Source organism: Hermetia illucens, chromosome 4 (assembly GCF_905115235.1).
Source record: "Hermetia illucens chromosome 4, iHerIll2.2.curated.20191125, whole genome shotgun sequence".
In the NCBI taxonomy this organism is placed as follows: domain Eukaryota; kingdom Metazoa; phylum Arthropoda; class Insecta; order Diptera; family Stratiomyidae; genus Hermetia; species Hermetia illucens.
In genome coordinates this window covers 61,989,476-62,007,557 of record NC_051852.1, presented here as the reverse complement: position 1 = coordinate 62,007,557, position 18,082 = coordinate 61,989,476, and the positions used below count along the sequence as shown (strand labels likewise).

The following is an 18,082-nucleotide window of genomic DNA, read 5'->3' as shown; positions in this document are numbered from 1 at the left end:
GATTGTAATCGTAATCACAGGCCATGATTATAACTGTAATCTCGTGTAGTCGCGTAACCGCAGTCCTAGTTATTGATTTATCAGGCTGTATCATTGTCACTTATATGGATTAAGTGATCCGAGCGTCGCAACCTATTACCAATTATTAACTGGAAACAAGTTCAAAACTAATTAGTAAACCAATCATTAAAACAGTTCAGAAGATTGAAAATCCAGACAATTTCTCTGCTATCACTTATTCCACTGAGCTATGAAAGGGAACTTAACATAGAAACTAGATTTTGTAGGCTGCCCTGTGAATTTAAAGAGTTAAATGTTAAGGTTCAGTTAATCTCGAGTACGAAAACGAAATTTGATTTGGTTGAAATTCTATAAAATACTGACTTTACAGTTTTTCATGTCGCCTTTAACATCTCAGATTGTTTATAGTGGGTCTTATATAGATATATCAATATATACGTGTGGAGCCCTTCCATAAGCCCATCTCAAAACAATTTCTTTCGCGGTATGAGAGGTTCATTGACAAAAAATTCTCAGCAAACTTCATGTTAATGATGCTAATGGCTACATCCATTTCCGAGTAAATTGCGTGCAGAAAAGCATTGAATGACCTTGAAAACAAAATAAATTAAAAAGAATAGGAAAAAATTTAATTAGAAGTACTCAATAGAAAAGAGAAAAAAAATAAACTGAAATGAAAAATAGAGAAAAGTCATAAATTACGATAAGTAACAAATGAAAATCAAAACAGGAGTTCATGAACGAATGAAGAAATTATTATTCCTAGTGACAGCAGGCAGAAACTTACCATTGCTACTTGTGTAGTTTCCCTTCACTGTTTTGTTTAAAGAGTGCGATTAGTAATTCACACAATGTACATGTATAAAAAGGCGAGCAACAATGCGTTGAATAGGTTGTCCATGGCATACAGAACATAAAAAGGAGGGTTGACAATTCTCGGTGAAATCAGGGTTCACAATTCTTGGCGAATTCTAAGTCGAGTTTGAACAAATAGCTTAGATCAAACCAGTAGGGCACGTATGCTTATCGACAGAAAACTTATTTTAATCATAATGTTATAGAACATAAGTGTAAGTATTCAACTACATATATAGACATGTATATATACGCATGATTATATAACACATACATGTATATTACGCACTATTTGGGAAGCCAGTAGTGATGAAACTGATCTTTAAGACATCACAAGATTTACAAGTAAGTTTTAAAGTAAGAAGGCGGCTTTACAGTTTCGTACCAGCCAAAGTCAACTCGTCAGACACTGCCTCACCTCCCCGGCCCTGGGAGCAACCTGACTGAAACGGTTCCCAGACATCAAATATTACTTCACATAATTCACAAGAGTGCGAATTATATTGAACGTAAATCCCCCCATGCTTTAGGCCGAAGCTTCGCTAGAGCTGAAACATTTTGTTTAAGGATTGAGGTAGGAGCCAAATAGGAAGCAAATTACGCCCGCTTTTTTGGTCACCGAACCCGAGGCGTCAGGCTTAGCACCCAAGTTTTCAAAAGACGAAGAAGATGGCTTCACGGTTTCAAACCAGTCAGATGCTGCCTCTCTTCTGCCCTGGTTGCTCCTCATTTGGTCCGGCCCTACATCAAGTGGTTGTGGACTTAGTATCTTTCAATCCTTAAACAAAATATCAAATGATCTTTTATTACGAGTTAGCACTTATTGATGATTATATGTGCAACAATCATGTAGGCAGGAGCCATAAAGATTAGAAACGTTAACTGCTAAATTTCTCATCAGCCGGCTTTCTACCAGTACTAAGTAATTGAGCACCATTTATGAATACAAAAGATTTCTTGATAGCTTGACAGCGATTACCGCATTTATTACTCGTGTGCGTAGCAATGAGAATCATGCTGTTTCGCCATACGCAAATATGTTGTAGGAGAACTGACCTTAGTGACTAACAATTCTTAAAAGATTCATCACGAAAAGTTTAAAATCCACTCACGTTCTTGGCCTTCTCCAATTGTTTCCGTACCATTTTCATAAGTACGAGATCATAGTAAAATTAAATGATTTATTCAATAGCTTCTACGAACTAGATAACGCTGATTCAATGAGTATCTATATACTCTCTTCAGATAGAGAAAGAGTATAGCTCATATTGCACTGCAGACAATGGAGAATGCCTCGAAAGGTTTCCCTTTTATTTGTTTTGGCCTCAAATATAAAACTTAAGTCACATGTCGATTATCCCATCAAATCACAGATATCATTCGCATACAAAATATTATTGTTACCATTTTTTATGATTATTGTTATGATTAATTTTCATTACCTCAACGTCTTATCTTGGCAATCGAAATAGCTTAGCCAGAAATGATATCGTAATTTACATAAATTGAACTTGGCTGGATATACTTAAATGGATCGTTAAATGACAATAAAATGCATGCATACATATCAAGGTACAAAATGTTTTGTTGTCTGGAAAAAAGATGATCAGTTTTGATATCAAACACTTACTCGGAAAAGTAAACAAACATTGTATGTTTGCCGTCCGATATAATCCAAAGTGGTTTTAATTTCGCTATCATTCGGTTTCATAAAAATCCAAATAATGGACCAATGCGTTGCGTCGGTCAGCCCACGAAGCACTGATAACATGATAATAGTAACTTGACAATTGTATCTAATGCTTAACGCACGGAATCCCCAGATTGATTCAAATGAGTCCATAAATAATGCGTCATATGTAATTCTTTTATTCCCAAAGAAACAGCTACACGCATTCATTGAGTGTGCCATGCGTGAAAACGATTAGGTACTTCAGACACCGTACGTGTGGCCATGATAATTGTGAATAAATTTTGACATGAATTTTAAATACAAATGAATGTTTACTGAGAACATATATATATAATAGCGATGCAGAAAAGATTAATAGCTTTTCAAAGAACATCTAGATTGCACTCTCAATAATAAGATATATTCAATACAAAAGTTCAGAGAACAGGAAATCCGATCAAATTCATGGAAATGAAACAATGTATCTATTACTTGCATATGAAGCTTTTAGTGAATTTCAGAACTTATAAAATATTTAAATATTGTATGATGGAAAATAGCGAATTGAAGACAGGTTTGCAATGATCAATAAAGTGAATATGCGATTGAACTCGGTAAAATTGTTAATTTAAAATATCTTGCAATCTGACGCTCAGTAGGAAAATTACCTTGGGTCTATTTATGTTAGAAGAAGCAGGTCAGTAGAATGCAGCACGGTAAATTCTGAAGTTAATTTATGTTATCCAAAACCATCATAAATATGTCTTCATCAAACGATGCAATTTAATTAAGTTTCATAACTGAGGCGACATACATTTGTATCTTTCATTTTTCTTCAATCAGTTTCAGCACTCTAATTATTTAATTGATTAGAATCAGTGGGGTATGCCAAAATAGCAAGTCGAAAACCAGGAGCTCGGCGCTTCAAGTATGAAAGATTTTGTGCATTTCTTTTGAAAGAACATTTGAATCTACAACTGTTCCATTTGCACGTAACTTGTATGTATATGCGTTTCGTATGTTACACAACTCTCTTTACTGTGATATTGATATGCAGTGCGCTGAGTTGCAGTAAATTTACACAGAAGATAAAATTTTAAACTACAATAACTTTGTCAATAAGAGTGGCATTTTCACCAAACTTGCTAGTATCATGCTTTATATTATTACCTATATTGATTAATTATATGATGAACTTAAGGGGGGATTCCACTCAACTCCCCAAAAATACAGTAATATATTATTATTAACTTTATCTGGGTGGGTATCGACGTGTAGCGTATTTTGAGGCCTGAGCCACATATAGTGGCAGCTCCGTGAAATTTTTCGGGAATGTCCCCGTCAAATTTCCCGAAAAGAAATGATTCGACATCCAGTTCAATCATAAATATAGGTTTACAGGATGCTATTTGATTGGTCAAATTCTTTTGAAAAATACATCCTATTCTAAATTAGGGGAGTACAAAGAGAATGCAACAGTTATCATATATAGTTAAAAAAGGCCACGGACCCTCTTCCCGCCCAACCGGACCGAGGGGCGACCAACCTAAGGATGGGCTGAAGGCAACATCCAAAGGCCCGCATCACAGCGATGATGCGTTTTAACGCAAAGTGTGTGCGACCATGCGAAAATGTATTACTACATCCCGATTGTCGCAAACAATTCAGCCAATGACGCGGTGGTCCTACACTGCAGAGATATGGATCTTATATCGAAGACAGTGCGGATCAAGACTGAAACCCATTAGGTCAGATTGTTACCGGACAGGACTCTTCGGACTATAGCACAGGTTGCAAGGATAACCGCTTTTTGCATCTCCATGTATAGTCCAGCCCTAAGATCGAGTGTTTTCAACGCTTTATGTAAGTTCTGCGGGACTAATCCCGTCCGTGAAATTACTACTGGGACTACTTCTCCAAGTCTGCTGCATATCGTCTGCCAAGGAGCCGTAGTTCCGAATTTTTTCCTGCTGTTTTTCAACAGTGTTCCGGTCCAACGGTACGGCTACATCGATTATAAAGGACGCTCGTTCTTCCTTCAGAAGCAGAACTAGATCGGGTCTGTTATGATTAACACTGTGGTCGGTGGCAATAGTGTGATCCCACAGTAGTTTGACCCGATCATTTTCCAAGATTCTCTGCTGAGTATACTTATAATAAGGATGGTAGGTTGCCACTAAGTTATACTTCAACCCAAGGTTTTGATGGAGAATCTTGCAGACGGAGTTATGACGATTGGTGTACTTGGTACTGCTTAACATCCTGCACGCGGATATTATATGCTGGATGGTCTCCTCTTCACTGTTGCATAACCTACAACTGGAGTTGGTGATTGAGGAGTCGTGAAGAATGTACCGTTTATAATTTTTTGTTGGGAGCGAAGCATCCTGAATTGAAGTTAGGAATGCTTCGGTCTCATAGAAAAGTACACTATTTGTCAACCATTTGTTGGAGGGGTTTCTCTTTCCACATGTCGATCTTCTGTTGAACTGAAGTAACATTCGACATGGGATCCCATTCTCTGCTTCTCAAGTTCAAAGGAGATAGTTTATTATCTGCCATGACGGTAGCCTGATGTATTTGGCTAGAGGATTGTTTCTCATAGAAAAACTCACGAAGAGAATGCATTTGATTCTAGTGCAACGTTTTTAAATCAAGTACCCCCATTCCTCCCTGATGACGTGAGATAGTGATCCTCAATTTTTCGGCAGCTCTAGTGTGCATGTTGTTGTTTGCAAGAACTGCCCTTACCTGTCTATTGACAGATTCTAAATACGTATTACTCCACTGTATCACACCGAAAGTGTATAGAAGGACGGGAATGGCGAAGGTGTTGATTGCCATGATTTTATTTTTCCCGTACAGCTCAGTTTTAAGGACAAGATCCAGACGCCGTTCAAATTCCCCCAGCAACTTAGATTTGATTATTGCCACAACAGGTGTTATTGCTTGCAATATGCCGAAGTATTTGTAGACGTCGTCCGAATCCATACCCTCAATTCGAATGTTATTTTAGCTGTATCCTTCGTTGTTGGTATGTTTTCCCCGAACAATTGTTTTTATGCGACATTTTTCCAAACCCAACTGCATGCCGATATCCCTGCTGAACTGGATGCTGATGTCCAGCAAGGAGCGAAGTTGGTTCTCGTCTTTGGCATACAATTTGATGTCGTCAATGTACATTAAATGACTTAATGTACATTTCGACAATATGCCATGCTTGACTTGGAACCCGTATTTGCTTTCATGCAAAAGATGAGATAGTGGATTCAAAGCCAAACAAAACCACAGTGGGCTTAGAGAGTCGCCTTGGAAAATGCCACGCCTGATGTTTGTGAGGATACCGATAGCTTCGTGCTCCAATTCTTCATTACTGTTCTCAGAAGAAGAACGACATTCGGGTTGATTTTATACAAGCGTAACACTTGTAGTAACTACGAATGTGATATGGAGTCAAAGGCTGATTTATAATCGATGTAGGCTGTCGAGATATTTCGTTTCTGATGGACAGCCTGCTTTACAGCTACCGTATCAATTATAAGCTGTTCTTTGCAGCCTCGGGAGCCTTTTGCGCATCCTTTTTGCTCCTCAGCTATCAATTTATGAACATGAAGATGTTTTGAGATGTTCTCGCGCACAACTGAAGTGAAGACCTTGTAGATGGTAGGAAGACAAGTAATTGGTCGACATTTTGAAGGGCAAGAGGCACCCTGTTTCTTGGGGATGAGGAAAGTTATCCCCTCGGTGAAAAATGGTGGAACTAAATCAGGATCGGCAATCATCTGATTAAATTGATTTGCCAATATCCTGTGAGTGCTCTTGAACCGCTTCAGCCAGAAGTTGTGAATCTTGTCAACTCCTGGCGCCTTCCAGTTACCTGCCTTGTCAAGGGCTGCTTCAACGTCGACTTCAGTTACATCAGGCATGGTCATTTCGGGGAGGGCCTCGCATGAACGCATAAGGTGTGGGAGCCACGCTGCTTCTAAATTACAACGGCTGGATTCGCTCCAAACACTTCTCCAGAAGTCTTCTGCCTGATCCAGATCGAGGTTGCTTTCCCTACCTGAGTTGGTGAGATTTTTGTAGAATCCCCGTTGGTAGAAGAACAAGGTGTTGTCTGTCCTTCGCTGAAAGCTTTTCTGATACCTACGGATGCGATTGGAGCATACCGCAAGTTTCTGCTTCAGCACCTCGAGAATTTCTTCGATTGGCATATCATTGGGCAGATGGTAGTTTCCAATGATGTTCGCAATGCATCTGTGCACTCTTGATGATGGATTTCCAAGGAGTGCTTGCGTCACACGACCAATCTCCTTTCTCAACTTTTCAACTCTTTTGTTGAGTCGAAACACCCAGAACGGTAAAGTCCTTCTGCGCATACTTCTGTTATTCGCTCTAAGATGTTGGTTATGGAGACGAATAACCGTGGCAACTGCAACGTAGATCAGGCTGTGAACCTCTGTAGCACTAATCTCGTTAGCCAAACGATCAGCCAAAATTCTGTCAACGGCAGCAATGATACTAGTAGTTGCCGAAGTAAACTTCAGTTTTGGGATCTTTGGCCTAGCGTCTGGGAGAATCTCAGCATACTCTGTGAATGCGACCTGGAATGCGGTCAAAGCCCCATTATAAATTGGGTCGACATCCCCACTTACTAAGCTTCTCCTGACTACTGGATTCATGGAGTGCCTTACAGGTGGAGTACTTGTGTTACTCCTTTGACTAGTCCGGTAGTTTGATGACTCCAGCCCGAGCTCAAGTGAAACCTCTTGGAAGATTTGTTGCCTAGTTGGTAGGGCAACTCGGTTGTTATTCACTATCATCCGGTACTGGTTGACGACGTTCTGTTCCGGAACATGACTTAGCTCCGGAAATCGGGTTATGAACGCGTCATTTAGTCGGTGTCTGTACCCTGATGGATTCCGTTCCAAATCCGTGACACGGTAATAGGCGCGGACGATAAATTCGTTGAGCTGGTTCGTCCAAACCATACGACGCCTAGGTCTCCCGTCCTTGGTGGTTGACGGCATAACCGCCAAAACATCCAAGGGCGAAGAGTCGCTCTGATGTTGTTGAGCGACCCTTAACCGTGTTGGGTATTGTCTTCGTGTCCCTGGGGTCCCATCAAAAGAATTTGAATTATTTTCCCCAATTTTGTTCCCACGAGTGTTGGGGAGGCAGTCAACCCTGCAACAGAGCCCCAATGTTTCAATGTCCCATGTTTACCTCCAAAGGTAGGGAAGATATTTGGAGGGGAGCTGCTGAAATACAGTGTAACGTCACTGCAATTCATCCGATAGGCGCGTCGATCCCTTCACCCCGGATTACGGAGGTTTACTCCCCCTGAAAGGGAAAAATCGGTAAGGGAGGACGAACACAAAGGGAAACATTCTGCTTGTCCGCGGCTACTTATTTACAAAATTAACTTGCGATATTCGTAGCTGACCCGGTGGGTCATGTCGTTATCCGCAACCCATGACACGCGCCTGGTCGCATGCAGCTCTGCGTTTGCAACTCAGGTGAGGATAAACCTGGTACGCCAGGTCATATATATATATATAGAATATCATATAGATATATAAAATACCATATAGATATATAAAATATTCAGTTTAGGCAGGCTATGTATGAAAATTTCTAAAGCGTTCCCTAAATGAGAAATTCCAACATTCATACAGGAAGTATACTGTATCATGTAGCATATCATGCTTAAGAACTAGAGGAATAATGCCGAGAAAGATTCAATTTTTGCTCAACACTTGAGAGCTGTCTTTCAACCAAACCCACAGCTAACGCAAAAAGAATTGTCACTTTCAATGAATAAGATGCACGTCAGTCGATTTGTTTCAAAGTTTTCGAAGTCCTAAACTTCTCGCAAGATCACATTGATCCTTATGGTTTCCACCTTATTACGAGGAAAATGGTCCTAGAACTGCGAAGATCTCCAATTATTCTACTAACGCATAAATTCAGTGGTGTCTTACTCCTTAGATACATTCCGAAATGCTGGAAATTGTCGCATATAACGATGATCCCGTAGGAAGGTAAAGGTTGCACGTTTGTCACTTCCTATAAACCGATAAAACCGCTTCTCTCACTATTAAAGATATTCGAGAATTCCCAACTAACCAAACTACAACAACACTTGGATTAAAACAGCACACAATGCAATCCTAGACTGTTAGACCAATCACGAGGTTGAGTAATGGTTAGTCTGCTGGAGAATTAATTTTGCATCAATTGTATCTAGATATAATGTAGAATATATGGGTAAAGTGATTTTTTGATATTCGAAATCGTTCGAAAATTACAGTGTTAAACAGATAAAATATCACATGCCAGTTTTATGTCGATCGCGCGTATTTATCGGTACAAATGGTGTTCGAATAACTTCGCTAAAATCATAAAAATTGAAGTCAAGGCTTTACATGTGTTTGTTCACGAAACCTAAGTTTTATGGACTAAGTACAGCAGAGTAACGATCAGTTAAGATTTTATGGTTGCAAATCGCATTCTACTTTCTACTACTACTACTACTACTTTCTCGAAACTGCATCTTGAAAATCTGCTGCCACCATAGCGCAAAATTTATCCAACGAAATTCTTTGAAATTTTCAGGACTTATTCAGAACACCAAAATTCACCAAAAAAAAGTTTAACAAGGCACCAAAAATTTGGCTTTCAATATTTTTCAATAATCCTAGTTCAATAACGAACGATACTATCATGTTGAAAAAAATACTACGCATGCTAAAGGCTAAAATTCGTAATTGTACCTTACCCGGTTTTTCACAAACAAATTTTAAAGAAAGCGAAAAAATGACCTTCACACGGGACGATCCCCTTAAAGACAGCAAAGCAAAGTGTAGTCATGTCATCTTCACATTGAAAAAACGAACATGTCCCCCAGTTAACCTTAGCAGCGTATCCATTCCTCAGTCTAATTAGATAAAATACTTTGGCATACACCTAGAGAGAAGGCTTACTTTTGAACAAACAGATTGAGGCAAAGAAAAACTCAGATCAACATGAGTTTTAAAAACCCCTGGTCTGACTACTCAACAATTTTCGAAGCTTCCCTTGATTGATATATAAAGCAAAGAATGCAGTCTAAAATATTGAAAACTTCCGCGAAGTGGTGCATCATAATATTAGCAAGTTCTCATGGGTTCTCTATCTTGTACTGTTACAGAGTTATAGCGGTTAGTGAATAGTGTCCAAACTTGACGAAATTACAACTTTCCACCTTCTCAACCATTGATACCATTTTCGGAAACTACACAAAATTTCTTACAGATCTTCGCTTTGAAGCTAGAACTGTTCAAAGTTTAACCAAATTTCAAAATCGATTGTTGATCTAAATTTCAAAATCGTAATGGTACTTTACCGGTACTTTAAACTTACAAACCTGTAAAGTTGACAAAAGTTGCGTCATTATGTTAGCTTTTAATAGACATGTAAAAATGATGGGCATAATTAGGGAAAATTTTCGAATATTACCCAATAAATCGGAGAAAACCTGGCTTTGATTTGTCATTAAAATTAAAAAAAAAAAATTATTTACAGAGAACTGGATTGCATATCTCCCCTTAAGTAATAAATACACAAAAGTTTTGACGCTTGCAGTGGCGGGCTTCCAGTTTTCGATTTGTTTGGTTTTCTGCGTCGTTTCTTACCATGACTTTTGTTAAGCAAGTGACCAATAACTATGAGGGAATAAAGTAGAATCTCCCTAGACGAGACGGTTCTTTAAAATTACCGGCACAATAGTTTCACGGGTGAGTCAGTCATGCGAAAATAAGTATCAAATTGACCCAGTTCCTTGAAGAAACGTAACTTTGTGAGCGATACCATGACCGTCAGGTTGTGGATAAAATCCGGCTCATAAGTTACGGTGGGCGGGTCATTTAATCCGTATGGAAAGTCTATAAGGGCAATATCTATAATAATAATAATAATAATAATCGTTGGCACAACAATCCATATTGGATCAGGGCCTTGAAGTGTGTTAGAGCACTTCATTCAAGACCGTAACAGTACACTACAGAGCACTGTAGGAGGCAATGTGGTCAGCATTACGCTCGCCCGAGATTATTACCCCGATTTGACTCAAGTACTCATTCACAGCTGAGTCGACTGGTATCCGACGTCAAATCACGATACAAATCCCACTGCCGCCAGCGAGATTTGAACCGCGACCTTCCGTACGACAGCCTTATGCTCTAACCACTCAGCTATCCGGACACAAGGACAATATCTATGGTAGAAAAAAAAGATGAGGTAGACCCTGCCTGACATGGAGCGATGGCATAGGTCAGGACGCCAGACAGCTTTTAGAGATATCGAATTTGTGGACCTCAAAACTCCGCCATGTAGTAACATAGTATGCTCGTCCCAAGCCCAAATAAAGGAGGAGGATTTGAGGCAACGTACTGTGTACTATCCTCAATAAAACAAAAATAAAATGCTGACATCAGGGAAAGGGATAAATAGAGTACAATTGGAGTTATTCCACTATGCTAAATCCTACCTGATCTCTCCTGGTGACAGGTCCCGCGACAGGCCGACCAAGAAAATGCATGCAACGTCATTACAAACAAGACGATTGGATTAAGTCATAAGCCTCGGAGAAATGCTAGGGCGTTCACTTCAGTCGACGCGGCAAGACGGGCCCCTGGTGCGCAATGAGAGGGGCGAACGTATAATCGGTTTTTAGGATACCCATGACCTTGTACTTATGAATCCATGGTCCATCAAACGATTATCTCATCTTCCTACATTTTATAGTCGTAACAGTAAAACGCAAATCGACTGTATTCTCATAAGAGGCCAACATTTTGCCACTGTCACTGATTGCAAACTCGTTTCGAAGCAAAGAAAGCAGTCGCACCCAAGCGGACCATTGCAAAAGCCTTTACGATAAACTAGGAACTCGGGATGGCGAGAAAGATCTGTATCGACTTGCTAAAAGCCATAACGAACCTACACAAGATATCGAACAATTCTATTGCGTAATGAAAATAACGGTACTTTGTTTACCAACCGTCGAGCCGCAGTTCCACCTGTCAGCGCAACTGAAGTTCAGGAGGCAATAAGACGAATGAAATCGGGGAAAGCAACTGGACCTAAAGACATCGCATCTGACCTCTTGAAAGCGAAAAGCTGGGACCCAACACTGTAGCTCAGTGAATTTTTTAATCGGGTTATTCAGGAAGGAAAAACACTATCTGACTGGCAAGAAAGTACTACTATGGAAAAAGAAAGGTAGTCTAGCAGAATTTTCAAATTACCGTCCAATCCGATTACTTTCCCATACCATGGAGATTTTTGAGTGCCTTCTTCACAACCGTATTCGCGAAATCGTTGAAATAACCGTGGATCAAGCCGGATTTGTCAAAAACTGCGGAACCACTGACGCAATACACGCCGCATGGTTACTCATGGAGAAACACCGTGAGAGGCATCGCTCCCTTTACATTGCATTTCTGGATCTAGAGAAGCGTTTGACCGTGTGCCACACGAATTTATCTGGTATGCTTTACGACAACACTTAGTGCCAGAAGAACTCGTGCGCTGGGTTCAATTGTTCTATCACGATCCGAAAAGTAGAGTTCGAAGTATGGCGGGTGTATCAAAACCGCTTTGTGTCTCTGTTGGTGTTCATGAAGGAAGTGCCCTCTCGCCACTCGTCTTTGTTCTTGTTATGGACACCGTCACATGGGGCATCCAACGTCCAGCGCCCTATACACTGCTTTATGCAAATGATGTTTTCCTAGCATCCGATAGCAAAAATGATCTCGAGCAACTTGTCCAAACATGGAATGATCGCCTCATGCAACACGGTCTCATAATTAAATCTAAATCTAAAATCATGAAACAGGCAGAATCATTGTCAGCGGCAGTGATCTGCTCAGAACTGAGCGATTTAAATACCTCGGGTCGACGCTATCAGCCAATGGAGAACTGCGTTATGAAATTGCTTCACGCATTAACGCAACCTGGATGACGTGGCATCCCACAAATGGTGTTCCTTGTGATCGACGTATCAACAAACGTCTCAAATCTAAAATTTACCGCAGTATCGTCCGTCCGGTCGCCCTTTATGGTTTTGAGTGCTGGCCGGCCGATGTTGCGTTGGACTAGTGGCGTGACACATTTTGATCACATCCGAAATGAGGACATCCGCGGTCGTTATGGGGCTGCAGCGATCGTGGAAAAGTTGCGAGAGAGGCGTCTTCGATTGTATGGTCATGCAATTCGTGCTAACGAGAATTCACTTGCCAAGATTGGTGTGAACATCGCAGTGGATGCTAAACAACCAAAAGCCCGGCCGAAACAACGGTGGCTTGATACGTTGGATGGGGATTTAAAAGCCTCGAGATTGCACCCAGATGAAGCATTCGATAGAGCCAAATGGCAAAACCGATTACGACGAGCCGACCCCGCTTATGAACGAGAGAAAGGCTGAAGAAAAAGAAGAAGAATTAGTGGACCTCGGCGCAAAACCGGGATGTCTGGAGTTCCTTATTAAGGTGGGCCTAGACCGGATACCGGTTCTTGCGCCGTTGACGATGATGATGTTAATTTGTAATCCCGATATTTCGTACCAACTCGTCAGTCCCATTCGTTCACTCCCTAAATCGGTATTTTTCAAACGTCTACATATATGTTTAGAAAATTACATAGTTTACAACCATCTGCTTTTTGTACTTTGAATCACGTATTTCATATATGGTATATTCGTATTGGTTCAAGATGATAATGCTTAAGCGCAAAGATGATTAATCAATTAAATCAATTTCTTTACCGATAGCTTAAACAAAAGAACGTTCATAGGTTGGTTATTCTAGAATAATCGCTCACTAATTCTACCAATAAATGTCATTCTTCTGCTATATTACGTAGGAAGTTTTGATTGGAGGCGATGCATTTCCTCTTATCACAAAACCCCAGTCTATACTGATAAGAAACTTTGCGATGTTTGCTTAGAGTGAGACGGGTTTTTTTACTGAAAGGAGGATTAATAATAATATACCGAGTAAAAGCTCAGTTTTTAGAATGTGGAATACTAAGTACATTATCTTTGCATTAGAAATTTAATTGATTTTTTCGGGACTTTAGAGTTAGCCACATACTGCTTACCTAGTAGAATAACAAGTGGACGCCTTATCAATGTTCTTATTCTAAAAATCCGATAAAGCTTAAAATTGTTGACAAAGTTATTCTTTCAATTTCTTATGTTGACACTTTGAAAGTGATATGATCTTTTGCTTTAGAATTATATGATAAGGCTAGCTTATAGTGGCGACTCCTAGAAGAAAGCCCCGGGCTATTTTCGGGGTATGATATTAAACCGAGCTATGCATTCATTCATAGATTGAAAGTCGCTAAAAATAAAACTTTAAAATTAGATGGAATAGATTTTCTTTTATTCATTATCACTAATGTAAAACGGAAGGCCTTCCAGTTGTTTTTATCTCCCAAACTTTTAAAAGTTACCTCGTTGATTATGTTCACAATTGTTAGTATAATATGCATTTGGTTATGATAAACACGACCAAAATTCTGCCCTCCAACCTTCAATTTGTTCTCCTTTTTCAGATATTTCAATTGTACAAGTGCTAGCTTATTGTAGTTGTTCTAAACAGCTATTTTGATTACAAAGTAGACGTAGGCGTACTCAGGTGCTGGCCGTTTTGGCTTCAACAAAATCTATCTGTTGCGCGCATGTTCGTAAGTCGGGTGGTCCATCACTTCGTATCCACTACACTTTTCCACTTTTCATGACTATCAACTCCATCGATTATAGTTGCAGTCCAGTGCTATCCGTCGTTATTGGCAAAGGTTACCACACGTAGAATATTATCTGCCGCAAAGTCACACATATCTTCACGATTCTTGGTTTCTAATTTTCGCTTTATTTACGCAAGAAGAACTATTAAGTACTGCTTGCGGCTCATGCAGATAAGCCGGACCTATTCTATTTATCAGCCCATACTTTTATGCAAGGTATTGATGAATCACCTCACACAGAGCATTATACCTGGTTGTGTATTGCATCGATTCCATAATAGTGCAGCCATAAATGGGATGGTATAACGTCTCTACCGCCGAACTACACAGTCTGCGCTGGTAGTTCTCCACCCGTTCTTTCATTATGAGCTTTATATTAACTCATGTAGCGACCACGCCGTCTTGACTTGCAAAATTTACGTATTTGCGTGCATTGCTTTTGACTTCCATTCATCGATCCGCTCCTGGTCTGACTTCACCCGACTCGGCGAATTAAAAGATCAATCCTTCAAGCTAAGTGGAGTCAACCCACAATCTGCCTCAGAAACAGCCACATGAAAAAAACTCGTCTGTTCTTTGCAGTAAAGATAAGCGCGAAGCTAGTCAAATTGGAGATGATGTTGAGCCGCCACGTCAACCATGCAACTGCCTCGGATGTCACGAAGCAGTTTTATCCGCTTCATGGCAAAGTTTAGATGACGCATTCGGAATTTGGCCATAGTAGTCTCTCTTCACTGCTGGACGTTTCAGATCGGTCTTCGTCCACGAGGATATTCCGAATGCATAAACCAGTAAAGGGATAGCGGATATGTTCAGTACGCTTATTTTATTCTTCCCTGTGAGATGCGATTACAGCACCTACTTCACACATCACAGAAATTCAGACAGCAGAGCATCCTTTAGATCACCCACATCATGGGTTGTCTGTGGAATTCCTAGGTACTTGTCTGTCTCGGTCATAGCTTGGATTGGAGCTAAACATGTCCCAACAGACTTCTAAGGCGGCCGCCAGGTCCAGCATACAGCTTGATATCATCTAAGTACATCAAATGTGTCAGCTGGCACTCAGCACGTAGGTCATACTTCACTCCGAAACTATGCCCTCTAGCATCATTCATTATCATCATCAACGGCACAACAAACGGTATCCTGTCCAGGCATGCAGCAGCCCTGAAAGGGGGTTCAGTAGCTTGCAAAACCAAAGGGGACTCAACAAGTCACCCCGAAAAATACCCCTCCACATACGCATAGATTTTGAAGTGTTACTGTTCTCATATGAATGCACTGATAAGGTGGTACAGCACCCTCCCATGACTGTTGTCAAAGCCTTAGTTTCACATCAATGCGATACAGATGTAGAACATCGATTAGCCAAGTGTGCGAGATTCTGCCGAAAGTCTTGGCATAATCGATATAGCAACTAAAGAAATTTCTTTGGCCTTTAATTGTTTGCCCTACAACTACTGAATCGGTAATGAGTTGCTCTTTGCAACCCCTTCAACTGACTCGGCAGCCCTTTTGCTCCTCCGACAGAATGTTATAGGTCTCGAGGTGCGCATTGACCCTTCCACTAATAATGAACATTATGAATTTGTAGAGGGTTAGTAAGCAAGTAACCCGTCTTGTGTCTGCGGGATCTTGCACCGTGTCCTTTTTAGGGATAAAGTAAGTAATCCCCAGAGTTAGGTAAGGTGGGAATTCCTCCGGCCGACTAATGACCTGGTTTATGTTGTGTACCAGCTCACCAAGTATACTGGTGAACTTTTTCTACCAGAAGTTCGGCACCAGATTTTCTCTCGATATTGTGATATAGTCCCCAAATTCCTCTCCATTGTCAGACTGACACGCGCTGGGTTATCAATTTATTCTATTTTCAAATTACCAACGTCCATCGTGTTGGTGGAACAACAAACTTTCACAATTTTGTAAAATTTGTGATAGATGTGACTTACAGCAAAGACTTTATTTGGACACCTTTCGGTGCGGTTGTTCTGTTCCTTTCAAGTATTTATGTATAGTTTTATTGTACTCCTGCAGCGCCAATCCCATGATTATCAAGATTGAAAGTACTTTTTAAAGCAAAGCATTAAAATCGGTTCACCCTCTGTCAGTTATAAAAATTTACATATTTACATTAAAGACAAGCCCATGTCATCCTAGATGTTCTCTCTCAAATGTCCTGGAATTCTTATGTTTCATTGAAAACGATAAAACAAAACGATATTGCAACCAAGTTTCATATTTGCCTAAACTAAAAATGCATACTTGTATTCTCTCTTATCAGATACAGTTGGAAGATTCGGCTCATTAACTCTGAGCGTACGCTGTGTTAGCATACGATCGGTTATCAATAAGATATTTGAACAGTAAATGGCGTCACTTATCTTGTAAATCGATAAAAATTTTAATTGCTTAAGAGCATTTCCTTAAAGAAAGCTTGGCAATTACTGATTTCAGATGACAGTAATTCTTATATTTTCTTTCAAGTTATCCATTACGGCATATCAAAATATATTCTGTTTAGAAATTAGAACGCAAGATAACAAGTGTTATTATTGGGCTGTACATATAATATTATGTGGTTCTCATAATTTCTGCTCTCATAAAAGACTAATCATGGAGAAGGAAGTGCGTCTTGAAGTATGTGATTTAATTTTCGAACACCATTTACAAAACAAAATACGAACGATATTTTTTATTGCCAATATATGGAATTTTTATTTTTTGATAAAAATTAACACTTTTAAGTGACGACATGTCGTGATTGTTTAATAAATACTGGTGACAAAAATCTAATCCATTTAGTTGATAATTTTCGGAGTAGTGTATGGATTGCAAAGGCTGTGAAGCACTGTTTCTTATTATAATTAGATGGTACAAACTAATTTCTACTATTTATCCAGTGAAATTTCGGCAACCAAGAAACTCGTTCTAATTTTTTATTTTAACATTGAAATATTAATCAAAAACCAGAACTGAGCCATGGGATTCGAAAACATAGTTGTTAATTTCTCTTGGTTCCATAAATGTGGATTTTAATTTGATAAAATTCAATTCTTAATAAAACTATTCACTTTTGGCGAAATAATAATGTGATTTTCACTTTGTGGATTACAGTTTAACAAGAAATGACACCGAAGAGATGGCTGGCGCTCTTAGTATTTTATGTATCTTATCTTTTGTTTGGCGCAAGTATCTATTATCATATTGAGAGTCAACAAGAAATTGAACAGAGGGCAGAAGAATTAGAGGAGAGAATAGCTATTAATGGTAAGTACTGATTTGCTCAACTATGCACGTGTGTCTGTAAAAATGGATTTTATGGTTAAGTTCTATAGATTCGGAAACTTGGTTATTAAAACCAAAGTAATTCATTAAATTTTTCGAAAAATGCGATGTAGGCGTGAATAAGTTTCTCCACTAGTGAAGGCTATGCATATTTATACATGTAATCACGTTGTGGCTAGTGCAGAAAATCCTGAAAATTTCGACATAATACTCGTATACCATCCTATATTTCATATTTAGTTTCAAAGCTACATACTTTCTGTCATCCTTGGCAATATACATATTTTTATTTTAATTTGGATTCGGTAAAGCTCTCCAGTGCATTTCTTTTTAAGGAGAATTATACCTACCATTATTGAACATGGAGTATGTTTTAATTAATTTAAACATTTCTCTGCCGCAGTCTTTTTGTAGGTTTTTCATTTGAATATATACGTATGTTTACCTAAGCCT

At 39.4% G+C, this 18,082-nt stretch overlaps 1 protein-coding gene across 2 annotated transcripts in view; it reads left to right on the top strand.

Annotated features, from left to right (window-relative positions):
* LOC119656155 (open rectifier potassium channel protein 1) overlaps positions 1–18,082 on the top strand; it is a 76,959-nt gene that overhangs the window by 21,698 nt on the left and 37,179 nt on the right. The window contains exons 1-2 of one of the 2 annotated variants that reach the window (XM_038062490.1): positions 17,167–17,215; positions 17,459–17,611. In XM_038062490.1, the coding sequence (XP_037918418.1) occupies positions 17,470–17,611 (142 nt within the window). In that variant the 5' untranslated portion in view covers positions 17,167–17,215; positions 17,459–17,469. Of the gene's footprint in view, positions 1–17,166; positions 17,216–17,458; positions 17,612–18,082 lie in introns of those variants that run through there. The other variant, XM_038062489.1, reaches the window with a different exon arrangement.